Source organism: Equus quagga, chromosome 11 (genome assembly GCF_021613505.1).
Source record: "Equus quagga isolate Etosha38 chromosome 11, UCLA_HA_Equagga_1.0, whole genome shotgun sequence".
Lineage (NCBI taxonomy): Eukaryota > Metazoa > Chordata > Mammalia > Perissodactyla > Equidae > Equus > Equus quagga.
Genome location: NC_060277.1, coordinates 89,518,753 through 89,536,605, shown reverse-complemented (window position 1 = coordinate 89,536,605; position 17,853 = coordinate 89,518,753). Strand labels below are relative to the sequence as shown.

Here is a 17,853-nt window from a genome sequence, read left to right as displayed (position 1 = left end):
CCTGGCTGGAAGTGTGATTTAAAACCTCCCCAGCTCAGCTCATTTTGCCACATAGCTCCTGCAGGATTCATTTTCAAAGCTCAATCCAGAAATTTCTAGCTGAGCAAATAGATCCAAAGCAAGAAAATGTATTCACCCAAGTTACCTCTGAGACAGAGGAATATGGTTTCTCATGCTTTGCAGAGGGAAACAGATGTGTGTATACACAAACAAATTTGCAGATATATAACACTTTGCTTATTATATTTCAAAGACGTGAAAGAGAAAACAACCGTGCATGTATATGTAACTTCCCAGTTGCTGTCCATCTGAGACGGGAAGGTGAGTGATCTACGGTCCTCAGCAGGTACATGAAATGATGCTGTGTCATATTTCACCTCGCAATTGTGCCACTTGGAGAAATAGGCTCCTGACTCACTTTACAGCTGGAAAAGGGACAGGCTATTCTTAAGGCTTATGCACAACTGGGAGGGGCTCAAAGATCATCTCAGGTAACACACAAGGCACTTGTGATTAGAGGGAGCAGACTTACCCATGACCAAGCAACTACTCAGAGGCAGAGCCACACAGGTGAGGTGACTTGTCTAAGGTTACTCAGCACAAAGCTGGAGTCAGAGACCTGGGTTCAAATCCTGGCTCTTCCTTGTACCAACCTTCTGATCAAAGGCAGGTTCTCTAACCTCTTCAAGTTTGTTTTTTCCTAAGTAATATGCTGCTAATTAGTGCTAGCTCATAGGTGTATTGTGAGGATTGGTGGCATAACGTACTGAGCCCAATGCCTGGGTCATAGTACTTGCTCAATAAATGAAAGTTGATGGTAGTAATCGCATTAGTACATTGTGGTTATCTTTCTAAGTCTCATCTGCAAGGCTTTTGGACAAGATGAGTTCTAAGGCTTAGGCTGGCTAATAACTGACTTGTACAGCACTTTAAAAAGCCCCATCACAGGAGTATTTTCTTTGCACAGCACAATCACCCTATAACGTACATAAGATTGGCATTATTAGCCCCATATCGCAGTTTAAAACGTTAAGGAAGGCCAAGAATCTCACCCAATTCTGCCCTCACCGAGATCAATCACACAGCTAGTAAGTGACAGAATAGGGTCTTGAAATCAGATCTTCTAAGTCAAGATATTGCCCTCTGCCCGATGGACTGAGTGTCTGACTCCTAGGCCAACATCCTTTCCCCATGGTGTGCTTGTCTCCCCTTCCCTGCAGTCCTCTTCCAGGCCAAGGCAATACGGCTCTTGGAGACGGCCTCTAACAAGCCGATCCAATGAATAATCATGAGAGCGATCCTTGTGTTGCCCTTTTACCGCTGAGATGGGGACAGATTTATAGAGGCTGACTCTGGCTGGTATTTGGGAACGGATAATTACCTTCACTTACTATATTCTAGGCTGCTTCGGCTAAATATTTACTGCCCAGAATTCTGCCCTTTCCAACCAATTCTGAACACGAGCATGCCACAGGCAACTAAGTGGTGTAATTCATTCACGGCGACCATAAATCTAAGGCTTCCACCAGAAATGATGCAAAAAATTAATGGGACATGAAATCAAGTAAATGGAATTGAGTACAGTAATTAGTTCATATTTTAATCCTCAGGTCTGTTTATTATCTGTCAACTGGTGAGCAATTAAGTCGGCACCATTGAGATGATTAGCTTTGTTTCAGCAAAAGTTTATCGATATGTCAGAGCAAATGATTCTGGGGCTTTAAACGGCTTCATTTTGAATTGCAGAGGAGCACATCAATGGAGCGGCTAGACATCTAATGATTTAATTTTGCAATATTATTATCTAGATTACTTATATTTAATATTATGGAGCTGTTCTGGATGGTTAGTGGGGAGAGTGGGCGGGAGGGGGTATTCAAACCGTAGAAAAGCATTGTTTATATCCTTAGGTTCTTAATGCCTTTTCATACTGAGACCAAATGAGGGATCTTTAAGGCATTTCACTTTCTATTTCAGTCTTCCAATCTTTAATTTCCACATTTCTTGCAATCAGGCATTATAATGGTTCTCACACTGGGGGTATTTTTGTTGGGGGTGATTTGGTTGACTTCCAGATCCATTTCCTCATGGATGCTCCTTAGGGCTCATGTTTGTAAACTAATCTACCAGTGTCTTTGCCTTTTTGAGGCTGACCTTATAAATGCTCTTATGATGGGGCTCTGCTCACTAAAGCCAGAAATCTGAATATCAGGCTACCCTTGCTCTACTAGGTAACTAAACCAGAGCACCTAAACAGGCCTTTTGAATCTAGGATTTGATATAATTTAAAATTGTATTTGAAAAATTTAAAATCCCAAACTAAGAGTCAGGAAACGGGTTCTGGTGCTAATTCTGCCATTGGATCTCGGTGACTTTGGGTGGGTCTCTCGCCCTCTCTGGCACCCGATTTTTCCTTTGTCAAGTAAGCAGGTTAGAAGAGATGACCTCAGTGGGGCTTCCGACACCGACACTTCAGATGGAGGCTTCGAGCAGACTTGCTCTTTCCAATGGCAGGTCTGTATCTTGAAGCAGGAGGTTGATCTTTGGGGGAAACTACAAATTTTAATATAGTGTTGACAGTGGTCAGACTGGTCATGAATGGGTCATTCTTACTTTGCACCTTGTTTTTCAATTGATTTTATTCCTGTGGCTTTGGAAATGGATTTAAAAAAGAAGAGCTATGGGGCTAGCCCAGTGGTGAAGTGGTTAAGTTCGTGCGTTCCACTTCCGTGGCCCGGGGTTTGTGGGTTTGGATCCCAGGTATGGACCTACATGCTGCTTGTCAAGCCATGCTGTGGTGGCATCCCACATACAAAATAGAGGAAGACTGGCATGGATGTTAGCTCAGGGACATCTTCCTCAAGCAAAAAGAGGAAGATTGGCAACAGATGTTAGCTCAGGGACAATCTTCCTCACCAAAAAGAAAAAAGTAGAGCTAGTTCACACAAGTGTTAGAAGCAGTACTCATCCTCTAATTGCAGTGTTGTTGGTTCCTAAATAAAGGAAGACTCCACTCAACCCTCGTAAAGCCATGACCAGTGATGGTCTCCATGGTGACAGTTAGGTTCTAGGCTGAACCCTGATCAAGCCCCAGTTGCCCGTCTTTACTATTGTCTTTGTGATATAACACCCCTTTGCCTGCTTTAGATGGAAGACTCGGGGATACCAGAGTCAAGTGGAGGAGGATGGTGGTCATCACAGTGCCATCCTGGTGGGACCAGGTCAGAGTTACAGTGCAGGTTGGGGTGGAGTTAATGGGATAATGAGTTGACCTCAACAGGTTGTCTTCAAGTGCAATGTCTTCTCTCTTAGGTGGCCCCACAGTGTCCATCTAAAACTAGCAATCCAGGAAGCTGCAGACTTGACTGGGCTGTCCGTTCTCAGAAGTAATTGTAAAGAAGTCCAAAGGGAAAATTCCCTATCCTTAGAGTCATCCTCTGCTGGTATCGTCATAATCTGTCCTACCACCATCTGGGCTTCTGACCTTGGTTTGCTTTGCTTCTTGAAGGCCAGTTTGCTCACTCTGGGTGGTACTGGCTCCTGAAATCCACAACTATGGCTTCTAGCATCAGCCAAGACAAGTCCCCTGGTCTGCTCCTGGGAGTAATTCCAGGGCTGAAATGAGGAATTTAAATGAATTTTACTAGTACTTCAGCTATCAATTGTTCCATTACTCCTCCCAGGTACCCTGAAGAATTCACTTACCTAGTGTTTGTGAATAATTTAACATAAAACGCCTAGAGCGTCTGTTCATATTGACATTAACTTTATTAGGTTTGCCATTACAGCAAGAGAATTTAATTCATGATATATTGGGCATAATTAAGGCACTCTGAAAGCTACAGTCTTTTAAATTATCTTCATTTACTCATTGAATCTCTTCGTTCAACAGCATCTACCAAGTGCTGGTCATGGGTATGGGGAGATATTAAAAAGTACAACCAATTCTGTGACTGCAGTTAACAGTTCATTTGGGAAGACAGGGTCCTCTACTAGATTGTAGGTTCCTTAAAGGCAGGCCCCATGGTCTACAGGTCTTTGAATTTTCCCCCGGGCTAGGGCCCGGAGTAGGTGAACACTCATTAGTATGGGGTTTATGGATAAAACTTGGCCTATATTAAGCCATGTTATGAATCAGAAGGCCTGAGCTACATCCAAACTCAATCATTTATCATCTGGATGGTCTTGGGCCTTAAGTCCCCAGGTGAGAAGGAGATAATTTAAGGACAACTTCATTGAGCTAATGTTTAGTGATTAAATGGGAGAATTTATATCATCGTGCTTTGGAATTCATTCAGAGTAGAAGCCAAAGTCCATACGAAGTCCATGCGAAGAGGACATGATCTGCAGCAGCCCCCGGCCCCACCCATATCTCTCTGTCCTCCCCTACCCTGCACATGCGCTCATGCTGCTCCGGCTCCTCCTAGGATGCTCACAGCTCTCCCCCACTTCAAAGCCATGGTACTGGCTGCTGTCTCTGCCTGGAATGTCCTTCCCCTAGACATCCCACGGCAACTTCACAAATGTCATCATCTCAGTAACACCTACGCTGGCCACCCTATTTACACTTGTAACTCTCTATCTCCACTCCTCATCCTCTGGTCCCCCTTACTCTGTTCTATTTCTTTTTCCATAGCATTTGTCATATGCTAACTTACCATGTACGCTTACTCATTTCTTATGTTTATTATTTATTATCTGTCTACCCCCACTGGACTATAAGCAACTTACAGGCAGGGATGTTTCATCTATTTTATTCACTATAGCACATGGTAGGCACTCAGTCAATATTTGTTAACTGAATGAATGAATGAATGAAAGTAATTCACAACGCACATAAACAGTAGTCAAGTGTTAGCTGTGACATTCTGTAGCCATCTACGGGCGTGACTAAGTTCTGGACAGCACTGCACAGTAATTGACTCAAGTCTGTGCCTTGTCCCTCCAGTGGATCTAAGATTCCTCCAAGGTGACAACTGTTCAATCCTTTTGTGTTCTTTGACACATTTAGAATAGGACTAGGTTAGTGCCTCATGATTACATTCTGAATTTCTCAAAGCACACTTCTTTCTTAGAGAAAGCCTAGAATATGTCTCAGTGGTTACTGCAAACTAAACCACTCTTCCCTTTTTCCAGTTTCTAATGAAATTTGATGCTTTGGACAGCCTTTATTGAAACACTCGATCTTCAATTTAAATGAGGCTATGTATTTCCTGTACAGTCAATGAAGGCAACACACCCAAAATTCCAGGGAAAAAAGCCTATAAGGCTTGAATTGTTAGGACTTCAATAGTTTATTGCGTTATTGATTCAGTGGTTGAATGACGCATTCCACAAACATCAATTAAGCACCTACTGTATGTCGGGCACTGTGTTAGGCGTATGGTGTATGAAGATGAAAAGTAAAAAATGTCTGTCCTTAAGGGCTTTCCCAAGATCGTTACTCCTTCCTTCGGCAAACATTTACTGACTCTGCTCTCATGTGTCAGACAAGGTATGAGATGCTGAGAATACAGCGATGATCAAGATAAAACCCCTATCAACAAAGAACTACGGTTCCAACAGAAGGGAGAGGAAACCATTACAAAATCTACAGTGATGGGCAATTCAATAGTTTGGGGTCAGCAACATTTTTCTGTAAAAGGCGAGGTAGTAAATATTTTGGCCTCTGGAGGCCAAATATGGTCTCTGTTGCATATTCTTCTTCTTTTTAAAAAAACACAATCCTTTAAAAATGTAAATCATTCTTAGCTCCTAGGCTGAATTTGGCCCAAAGGCTACCGTTTGCAGACTCATGTCATAGACGAACACACAGGATTCTTTGGAAGTCAAGAGGAGGCAGCATGTTACTGGCTGGGAGGAGGGAAGGGGGGTTGGAAAGCCATATGGGAGGAGGGGCTGTGCTGGATACAGAGGAGGGGAAGGGGCAGAGGGGACAGCTTCACCATAGCACTCGAGTAGCGCTTCCTTATGTATTACCCATGCACCCGTTATTCTTAAACATCTAAATTCTCATACCCCTCACATCTCCAGTTGTGCCAATGGAGCATCTCTACCAGGAGGTCCCAGCCTCCCAGCAAAGCGCTAATTAGATTGCAGGAGCGCTTCCCCTCAGAGCCATTCAATGCCTGCTGGGGCTCTGGTCCTCAGTCCTGTGCTCCTCAGCACTTTTTATACCCTGGCACACTGCAGGACAATTTGGTGTTAGTTGCTTATGCCAACGAATCTGTGTTGCTTTAGTGAAACCAGTCTCTCAAGGATGCAAATAATTGATTCCTTTAAGAGGACAAGGTCTGCATTTTCTCTTGTTTAGTCTCAGTTGTTGGCTCTGAGATAATTGTTTTCTCGTTTCTGATTCAGAGCCACTAAGAAATATATATATTTTACATAGGACTTTTATTTCCCTCTTTTAATTAAACAAATCTTATCTACATTACCATAGTGACAGCTATGGACTTCTTCCTCCCTCAGATGTATTTGAGCAGAATCGGGGACTCGAGAGGCTGAGAGTTGCAAGGAGGATGTGTTTCTACCCCACCTTCAGGGGCAGCAACTGTGTCAGACCACACAGCTGTTCCTCCATCCTCTCCTTCATACAATCCAGAGAGAGCCATTTCATAATCCTCTCCTGGAACAATCCTCAAATACAATCCGCATTACTTTGTATTAAAAATAAACGTCTCTCTCAATAGACTGTAAGCTTCTCTGGGCAAGAGCAGGGCTGTGGAGCCCAGCTCACAGCACAAGCACAATAGTCATGTGAAGAGTGAGTAAAATACAAAGGAGGATGTGGCCACAGGTATCCCGTGACGTGGCTGGTGCAATTCTCAGGGTACCACCTCATCTCTTTGAAAAGAAGAACTTAAGGAAGGTTTTCAAAATGAATATTTCCAATTTCCTCCAAATAAGAAAGATCCTTCTTTGTCTAGCCTCATTCCTGCACCTTAATCCACAGGCATGATTCTTTTCAAATATTATCTTTCGCCTGGTTAATGTATTTGTTTCTTTTCATAAATACCCTACTTTATACTGGACATTAATCTAACCACTTTAGACATGATTAGCAAGCTACTTTCTTATTAAAAACAGTTAATTTTCCCTTCTTAAAAAAATCGAGACATTTGAATCCCTGAATATGCTCATTTATCACCAACCCCCAACAAGGCATCCAGGAGTTTTTCGTGTAGGACATGAATAATTTTTATAAAAACGCAGTTGCTGACTGTGTCGTACATCCACGCAGCTTTATAAAACAAAGCAAATGATTACCATCAATTATAATAACCTCACTAGACAAGACTGCAATTAATCTACAGCTCTTCAGAAAATGACTGTTGCACTGTGCCAAGGAAAATGCCTGGCATTAATTGACTTATCACTATCAGCAATGATAGATGGGACAGATGGCAATGTGATTATTCATTGTCAACAAAATAAACACATGCTTTGTTGCTAGAGGGCCTGCTTGAGTCCTCACAGAGGGTAGCCAAAAATAGAGACCAAAGGTGGCTTTGAAGTCAGCACAAAATAAAAATAAAACATTAACTTACAGGACGGGATATATTTACTTGAACTGGGGCTAAGCCTCAGTGGAATCCAATCGGAGGACATGTTCTTTAAGGAAGTCATGGATTGTGTAGAGTTTCAGCATTAGAAGGTGCATTAAAACTAACAGCCCATCCGCTCATTAGGATGTGAGTGTCTTTTATGAAGTTCTCAAATTCCATTCCATGCTAAATAATTCCAGTGACGGGAATTCCCTATTTTCAGAAGCAAACTCATTCCATTGATGAACGGCTCTCATTGTTAGAATGTATATTTAGCTGAACTCTGTCTTTCTAGAACTTCACCCCATTGACCTAGGTCTTTTCTCTGATACCACAGAGAAGATGCTAAAATTTTCTTGCTCACTAAAGCCCTTTAAACATATCAAAGGCCAAATGCCTATCCAACTGCTTTCCACATGACATTGTTTTGGTGCTTCCAATCTTCTGGTTTCTTGCATCTAAACCCACACCTGTTTACGGATCACTCATACTGAGACCCTTCACACTGAGGTGCTCAGAAAGAAAAGTGATACAGCTGATGTGGTCTACCCGGGACAAGGTATGACCATGCTTATGCTGAGCCTAATGCTCAAGGTTGCCTTGGGCAATGGATGTGTGTGTGGCAGTTCTGCTTGGGAAGCTGTTCTCCAAACCCCATCTGTCTAGACAGCAGCCCAGCTCTGTCATTTCTGGGGGCAGTTGCCTCTGGGTTTCTCTTTTTTATTTTTGCTCAGTATGGTTTTATGGATTAAGTCCTCATGCTGAGAAACCTGGGATAATTCACAGCCTGAGTTGAAATTGGCATAGTGGTCACTAACCAAAATCTCTTGGGGGGATTTTTATAGACGTGCATAACTGGACCCCATTCCTGGAGACTCTGAGTCAGTTGCTTTGGGGAAGGACTCATATATAAATATTTTGATAATATTCCCCAGTTAATTCTGATTTGAAACTCTGTTTAAATGCTTTCTTCATTGAGAACACTTAAGGATGTACTACTGAGTGAGTGCTTCACAAACCTAACCATAAGACTCTCCTGAGCTTTAGCAATGCAGATTCCTGGGAGTGCCTGATACCTGTGATCTGGGTTAGGTCTAGAAAAACTAACACATTGAGAGATCAAATTGTCATAGATTCCCCTTAAGGATCTCGGAAGCACTCAATTACTGCAAAATTGTAGTTCATATACAGGTTACAAAGCACCCTTATTACCTATTGAAGAAACAAGCAACTGTATGGAATTCTACAATGGAAAGATTTTAGCCAAGTAATCATTTACATTTTTTGACTCATTCATTTCATAAATTGATTCCTAAGTGCATTGTTACTCTGAGGTCATATTGTGAGAGGCTCTGGACTATAACAGTTCAGCAGGGGAGAAAAACAAAGAAATAACAGCAAATAAATAAATGAGAAAAGAAGTCCACAAATGAAATAACTACAAATCTTAAAATAACATATATTTAAAAAAGAAGAGTTTATCTAATTCTGAATATTCTCTAGTTTGGCCTGGCAGTCCGCAGTCACTCTCAATTCATGAGCTTTGGCCCTGCTCTCATCATAAGCTCTGCTATACTCTAGCTCAGGGTCTGCATCGCCTGGGAGTTTCCCATTACAGTGCCTTTGGCAGACATTCCTAATCAATTCTAGCAATTTTTTCCTACAGATCCAGAAAGGAAACTCATATGCCTGCTCAACCAAGTCCTCTATGAAGCCATTACTAACAGATCACAGATGAAATCTATGGGTAGCTTCCCCAACACACAGTGCCCTACACGCCTGGAGCCTTGGGTGCCCCTCATTTCCTGCTTTATCTTTGTTGTCTATCACCTACTGAGTACCTCCAGCGCTCCCTGCATCTGGAATCCCACTTAATTTCCAAAATAACCTTGAGAAGTGTCTAAACTTAGAAGCCTTAGAAGGCTCAAGTAATCATTCTAAGATCACACAATTAGCATGTATCAAAGCAGGGGTACAAACTCAGGCTTTTCGACTCTCAAGCTGATGTTCTTAAAATCGTTCTGCCCAGTTCAAAAGGCACCTCCTCTGTGAAGCTTTCCCCGACCCCTTCAAATAAAATTTGTCACTTCTTTGAGTTCGCCAGGGCCCTTGTACATCTCCACTGCAGCATGACACTATACTTTAACGATTTGAATATAGCACTCTTTGAGCAACTCTGGCAGGAGCTCTGTCTTTTTTTTTTTTTCTTTTTTTAATCCCTGTGTCCCTGGTAAGTAGCAGAGTGCCCAGGTAGGTTCTCAGTGGATGCATTTTGAACAATCATTAAAATCTGGCCACTGGACTCATTAAGGTTGTGGATCTCTTTCTCAGTGCATGGCCTTACTATATTAAAAACAATGCCAGGTTTAAACATGATGCTGATTTAAAAACACTTAAAAAGACCAAGTCGATAATGGATACATACTTCTGCTATTTCAAAATATTCTTGACATCAGTTATTGAGGACTCTTAAGTAGAAACCTAGTTACAGGATATTTAGCATAGAAGGACCAATGATCCCTAGTTGGTAACTATCTTCAAGTGTAACTGAGGTCAAACAGGTCAAATTAACTACACGCTGCTTGTCAAGTGTCATAGCACAGATGACATCTGTTTAGACTATACCTTTCATCCTATAATTGAAACTGGTTTGGCTCACTGCTGTGGCCTGAGTTCTGTCTGGGTTGATGGTGGCACATAGTGACACTCACTGTTAATGGTGGCACATGATGACGTCTCCATTCTGCAGAAACTCAGGCAGACTTTTCAGTTGCCTGACACAACTATTTTACAGTAAATTATTGTTTGTGCAAATAAGACATATTCTATCAGAAGGGAAATTATAGACTCTGTGCTATCAAATGTGACATATGGGAGGCTGAGTGCCCACAGAGGTGTAAGAGAAGATGTACATGAAAGGTGCATTTGGGTAAATAATACTCTGGAGATATCTTAGGGCATGAGTCACAAGAGAGCTGTACCAATGTTGCAGAAGGAAATATATATCCAGTTTCACTGTGGCCTTTTCTGGAAAATGCTGGAAGCTTGTTATAGACTTTCATGTCAACTTGAAAAAGACAGATGGAGAAAGGAGGCACAAACCTACTTGTTTCATAGATTCAAGAGAAATCTTTCTCTTCTCCTACCTTGGGTATAATGAAGCACCAAATCTTATTAATTGGCACTTAACCTTAGTACTTCAACAGCCCCACGTACCTCCCCAGAGAAGGCTTGTCCGTTGAGGAGGTGCTCCGACCCCTGGCTGTCCTCACTCCCAAAGTGTAGCCGGATCTCCTCCAGCCGGTGGCTGTATGTCATCGGCCCTCCTGATATGTTGACCAAGTGCTCCTTGTCCAGGCGCAGGGACACGTGTCTTCCAGTGTTGTACATGGTCCCACTGACCTGTAAGGCAATGGCAGCAGGTGAAGCAAGGCTCTCCTCCTTCCACTTCTCACCAAACCCAGCATGGTGCTTAGACCAATGCCTTTTGCTTCCTCCTGCTGGGAAGACATTAGGCTAAATCTACCTGTGAAGCAGGGAGTGGCAGTCTCCCCAGACAGCACTCCTGCCCCTACTTGGCTTCCATGGTACCTTCTGTGAGGCAAAAACCATATTATCATTTAGGAAATTGAGGTAGGAATTCAAAGGAGACTTTATCAATTGTGGCTAATATTTTGGATATTGCACCTTATAAAAAATTAACTTGTCCCTCTTGCCATAAATATTTGGAATGTAGAGATATTGCAAAAGTTAAAAATCTGAGGAATGAGAAAATGGAGAAAGCAGTTAGTAGGGGTGAGATGCTATGAAGGCCAAATGAGGGACAAGGAAGCCAAAATGGGTCAACAGGAGTAAACTCTAGAGGGAGACCGAAGGCTCAAGTCTTAAGTGTCCGGTCCGGTGTGCCTTGGTTAGGTCCCTCTCTCGCCCCTGCAACCAGACACTGCAGAGAGTAGAGAGCGGTGACCCTTTCTCACTGCCCGTGGTCCCAGTGCTAAGCTAGAGATTCATACACGCTTCCTGTTTCACAGATTCCCAGACTCCCTCCTCACTCCTGATCCCATCTTGCTTCAGCCCCTGCAAGCTGCTAACCTTACTGCTTCCTTCCTCTTTGAACTTGATGTTCAGCTTCATCTTCCTGCCTCTGGCCTTAGCACTTCTCAACACTTGACTCTAGAACACTGATTCCGGGCTGAGACTCTACTGCCTTAGTCTCCTGGGTTGCCCCAGCTCTAGGAGCAGATCAAAAGCTTTGAATGGGTCTGGATGGAATGCTTCTGGGCTATTACATGTGGATCTTCTTGGATTTTCCTCCTGCTTACTCTGACTCCTCTTGGCCCAGCCTTCTGCTCTATGGGCTTCATGTAACTTCCTTACGGGCTTCATGTAACTTCCGATATCTTCATTAGATGTGGTTTTCACGTACAGCTCTATAGCACTAGCCTTACCTGCCCCTCCACCTTTCTGACATTAGTCTCATGAATGATCAGTTAGTTTAGTTCTGTAGATTGCTCTGTGTGGCAGAGACAGTAATGTTCACCAAATACTCTGTTGACTCATTATTCCACCGTCTTGCCATAAGGTAGAGCCCATGTGACTGGTGTCGGCCATGGGCTGTGTGGGGACATGTCAAGTGTCACTTCCAGGCTGAAACAGTGAAAAGCTTTTGCACAATTCTCCAGTCTCTCTCTTCCCCTGCTATATCAACCAATGGTGCAATGTGGAAGTATGTAAATACGGTGCAGCTACAAGTTGGAGCCTGTGTCAGCCTGGGTCTCTGGCAGATTGTGTGCAGATTGCAAAAATGGCCAGAATTCTTTCCCTCCCTGTAACTGCACTCCTTACAATATGCCTTTGTAGCTGTGCCCATTAAGATAGGGGTCTCTTTCTCCGTCCCTTGAATCTAGGCTGGTATGTCACTTGCTTTGGCCAATAGCATGTAGTGGATGCAACATATGAGTTCTGAGAGTAAGTCTCTAAAGAGACTTTGCACACTTCCTCACCCCTTCTTAGAGCCTTGAGACCACCATGCAAACAAGCCTGGCTAGCCTGCTGGAGGATGACACCATAGTGAGGAGAGCTATTCTGGGAGAACCCATCCTAGACTGGCCATTCCACGGCCCATCCACCAGTTGACTGGTCCAGCCAAGATCAGCTTAGCCTGGCTCAGACCAGAACTGCCCACAGACTAATAGACTTGGGAGCTAAATAATTGGTGTTTTAAGTCCCTAAGTTTTGGGGTAGTTTGTTATGTAGCAAAAGCTAACTGATATACACTAAGTCAATCATCCCTCTCTCCTGTGAATCTGGAATCATCAACAAAAACTCTGGACACTCTTTGCTGAGCACCTGAACTGGAAAGTCACATGGGCCCAGACAGCCAACGTGTTGAGCAGCTGGAAGGTCAGACCAGAGAGAGAGAAGAGAGAAGCAGATGTGCCAACAGTGACAGAGGAAACCATGCAGAGCTAGAAGAAGAATTGGAGAGAATAAGTACTTGACCCTCAGAAACCCTTCGCGCCTTCTTGTTCCAGTTCCTTCATGAGGCCTGAGCTGTGCTTTCTCAGATACTTAATATCTTAGCAATAAATGTATTTTTTTTTCTTAAGTTATCTATTCCTTACAATCAAATGATCCCTGTCAAAGAGTCTACTCCTGTTCTTTAGTCTCAAATAAATGTCTATTTAGTCACTAGGAGATAATGAGAACTTGTCTTCTTTTCATGTCCCAATTCATGACTTTCTTTGCAGTAAAATGGTTTGAGACAGGTTTGTGTTGAGATTGCTTCTATTTTTAAGTAAAATTTATTTTTCTAATTATTAAGATAATATACAGGCATTACATATGGTTAGGAAGATATAGAAACAGCTGAAGGAAATAAAAATCAGCCTCAATTCCATAATTAACCAGTAATAACCACAAATATTTTGTATGTATACTCTTCACACTTTTAACTACATATACCCATATTTTAATGAGATCATTTTATGTATATGTATGTGTATAAATAGATAATAAATGATTTTTCACATACATGTGTATATATATGACTTTATATATATAAAATAATATATTAAATATATATTAATATTATATATTAATACATTTGTTATATATTACTAATAAATAATGTTAAATATTATTTATATTATACAAATATACAATATAATCATATTACATATTAATATATAGTAATATAATTTATTTAATAACATATATATTATGTATATAAATATTTATATAATAAGCATATTATATATATTATTTCACTAATATTAGTATTTCCAGGTCATTAACTGTTTTGCAGTATCACTTGGAAATGGTTGCATAACGTTCCACTGTAAAAATGGATATCTTATTGTTGAATCTTTACATCCCCTCCACTTTTTCACTATTGTAAAAAAATACCGCAATGAGCATCCTTATAGACACGTATTTTTGCCAATCCAGGGATATTTCACTAGGCAAATTCTGGGTCCAATGGTGGACACGTTATTACAGCGCTTACTATCTATTGCCAAATCCATCTGCTGTGGAGAGTAGATCTCGCAGAGCAGGCTGGACCTCTAATTCTCTTCAAATGACATTAAGAATAGAATCATGAGATGAAACCAGTCACAACCGTGGGCACCTCTGGGGTCAAGGAAGCAGAAGAGGAGCTGCTCTGAATTCTTACAGGATATACGCTCTGTCCCACGGGACAAGTATCTTGAGCTTCCCTGCCCTTCTAGAAACCCTTTCCTCTGTGTCTGTCTAATGTTCCTAAGAAAACCATTGCCCACTGAAGCATGGCAGGGACCATGTCATACGCTTGTCTGCATTTTCCCGGTACTTTGAAAACACACTGGCACATAGCAGGTGGAAGAACCAAGGAGCCTTGAATCAAAAGCTTCCCATAAAGTAGAGATAAGAAAATTTCCCCCATGAAAATGAAGGAGAAAAAACCTGTAAGGCATATAGAAAACAAATATCGAAGTGACTGAAGTAAATCTCTCCTTACCAGTAACTACTTTAACTGTAAACGGACACCACTTATATGAAGCTCCCAGAGCAGTCAAAATGAGAGACACAAAGTAGAACGGAGGCTGCCAGGCGCTGGGGGAGAGAGGACTGGGGCTATCGCTTAATGGGCACAGAGACGCGGTTTTACAAGATGAAAAGAGTTCCGGAGATGGCGGTGACGGTGGCACAACAGCACGAATGTACTTAATGCCACTGAAATGTACATGTTAAAACAGTTAAGATGGTAAATTTTCTATGTGTATTTTACCACAATAAAAAAATTGGGAAACATTGCCTCCCAAGAGGCTGTTTTGAGAATTAAATAAATAATACATATAATTTTCATTCTCTTCCTTCTCTTCCTTTTGACTTACTGCCTGGGGGCCAGCTGATGCAGAAGGACCCTTGTCGATCTTCCCCACTTCTCAGAGCCTGGTGGAATACAGTGTTGCTTGGTAAACATCACAATGACTTCGGCGCTGTGATGATCCACTTGCTTCCCACTTTGGATTTTAAAGCTCCAGGCGTGGGAAGCATCCAAGATCATTTTGAAGGCCATGAAGCAAACACAAAACCAGAAAAATCAGGAGCAGACCATTGATTGTGCCTTCTCGTTCCTCCACTCCACCAGCTGACCCCTTCTGCTTACATGGCTCTATCTTCATTCATTCCCTTTGTCAGTCACTCAGAAGACGTTCAGTGCACGTGAATGTGTGCAGGGAGCTGGGGATTATATGGTGAGCAAAACCAGGCATGTCCCCGCGCTCGTGGAGTTCACACTCTCCACTGTGTAGAGACCAGAGCCGGGGAAGGAAGCTATGGGGAATCCATCTGAAAGTCTGCCATTTGCCTATGTGTTCTTACAATTAAAAGCAATACCCCCTTATCCCCACCCTTTCCCTAGACACCAAAATAACATTAATTTGTACTAATCAAAAAAAGCTGTGTAGCCCGGGTATGGTTTGTTGCACTTTAATTTAAAAATAAAGGCTTGACAACATTATGTATGATATCTAACCGTACATCTGCACTGTAGTAATTAACATTGCAGCAGTGTCATTTTATCTGTAACTCTAGTTACTGTGTTTCCAATGCACTACTTTGGTGCACAGCATGGCAGAAGAAGTTGTATTATGCAGACCAGGAGACGGGGCTGAGCAGAGAAGTTGGACCTGCAGGGGAGAGTCGACTGCCTCTAGCTGCCTCACAGTTCTGCTGTTATTTTATTTTAATCCACTGCAAAATGAGGTGAGAGATGTACGTGATGCCCATTTTACAAATGAGGGAAGTAAGTACGGTTGGTAAATGCTCAGTGACTTTTCCAGGATCACAAACCCGGCGGCAGCGGCAAACCCAGGTCTTCTGATTCCAGGACTAATGATCTCGATGTGAGCCAATGCGAGCATCTCAGCTCATTTCAGATGGAAACTAAGTCAGGGATTTTCACTTCTTCTCCAGTGTGTAGACACGGGGCTTACGCAGGGGCCAAGGCAGCGGATTCTTCGTCAGGAAAGCAGAGGGCTGGAATGGATGCTGGGCTGCTCAAGTTCATCCCAGGAGGGGGCCTGGAGAAACCCGAAGGTCAGGGAAGTCCCGGCGTATCCTCACCTGCAGACGTTTACACTGGTTTGAGACTGGGTGGAGCCATATGTGTTGAGAGACACAGGTATCAGATGCTCCACAGATATGCCTGTCAAGATTGTATGTCAATCAATACCATCTTGATAACTTGAAACCATCCAGAAGCAATGTGTTCTTTTGCAAAGCAAAAAATTTACTCCCATTTATTCATTTTGTAAAACCGGGTGTCCTTATATAGCAAACACACTGCTTTGCAGCAGCTCATGACTAGCCAGGAACTCTAATAAATGGACTCGTCTCCTCTTTCATTCTGGTGACACTGCTGTATTGGAGGAAAATAAATTCAGTCAGTGTAACTTTTTTAAAATGGTAGGTGGTTTTTTTTTTTTTTTTGCAGGGGAAGATTCACCCTAAGCTAACATCTGTTGCCAATCTTCTTCTTTTTTCTTCCTCCTCCACCACTCAAAAGCCCCAGTACATAGTTGTGTATAGTTGTAAGTTCTTCTGGTTCTTCTATGCGATCTGCCACCACAGCATGGCTACTGACAGACGAGTGGTGTGGGCCACGGCCTAGAACTGAACCTGGGCCACCAGAGTGGAGCATGCTGAACTTTAATAGCCAGGCCATCAGGGCTGGCTCAGTGTGTTTTTGAGGTAAGGAGAGTTTTTATGCTTTGAAAATCAAGAATGATCCCATTCATAATAGTTGCCATCTTGGTTTGAACCTTTAGTTGGTAAATTCTGAACCTGAATTTAACTAATCCTCACAATTTCTCCCTCACCAAACTCACCACCAAACACAGCGTGGTACTTAGACCCAAGCCACTTGTTTCCATTGGATGGGGAGACATCGGGCTACCCTGCATGGAGCACAGGCTGGAGGCCTCCCACAGGGCATGTCTGTCCTCAGCCTCATGGTGGTTTCCAGCCTCGAGGCAAACAGCCCATCAGTGGGGAGCCAGGGCTTGACCCCACGTATCTCTGGCTCTGAAGTCTGCACTTTCAACCACTTTTAATCACTTCTTAGATTGCCTAGCCGATCACTTAAAAATTCAATATTATAAGGTTTCCTTCAAATATGGGTTGATAGTGTAGGAATCCCACAGTGGTTTAGAGTTCAGCGTCCAGGGTTACTTATGATATTAGGGTTCTCCAGAGAAACAGAATTAATAAGATGTGTGTATACACATAGAAGGAGATTTATTTTAAGGAACTGGCTCATGTGATTATGGAGGCTGGCAAGGCCAGAATCTGTAAGGTGGGCCGGCAGGCTGGAGATCCAGGAAAGAGCCGAGGTCCTAGTTCAAGGCCTAAGGCCGACGGCCGCAGAGCTCCTTGTTGCTCTGGGCAGGCCAGTCCCTTTGTTCTATTCAGGCTTTCAGCTGATCGGATGAGGCCTGTCCATCTTATGGAGGCCAATCTGCTTTCTTCAAAGCCCACGAATTTAAATGTTTATCTCATCCAAAAACACTCTCGCAGAAACATCCAGAATAACGTTTGACCAAATATGCAGGCACCGCGGGCCAGCCAAGTTAACACACAAAATTAACCATCCTCCTTATCTTCAAATCCCATTTGCTTTCTTCACGACATCTTGCTCAAACAGCTCTTCACCAGTTGTGCTGACAGCACACGTACCAGGTTAATATATTTAATATCTGTATATTATATATTTTCTACATCACATAATTTAAAAAGTCGGCTGTACTAAATCTGTTGTCTA

The 17,853-nt window shown here is 42.6% G+C and overlaps 1 protein-coding gene across 1 annotated transcript in view; it reads right to left on the bottom strand.

Annotated features, from left to right (window-relative positions):
* CA10 (carbonic anhydrase 10) overlaps positions 1–17,853 on the bottom strand; it is a 467,323-nt gene that overhangs the window by 86,103 nt on the left and 363,367 nt on the right. Inside the window, exon 4 of the mRNA XM_046674606.1 lies at positions 10,764–10,949. Within this exon, the coding sequence (XP_046530562.1) occupies positions 10,764–10,949 (186 nt within the window). The remainder of the gene's footprint in view (positions 1–10,763; positions 10,950–17,853) is intronic.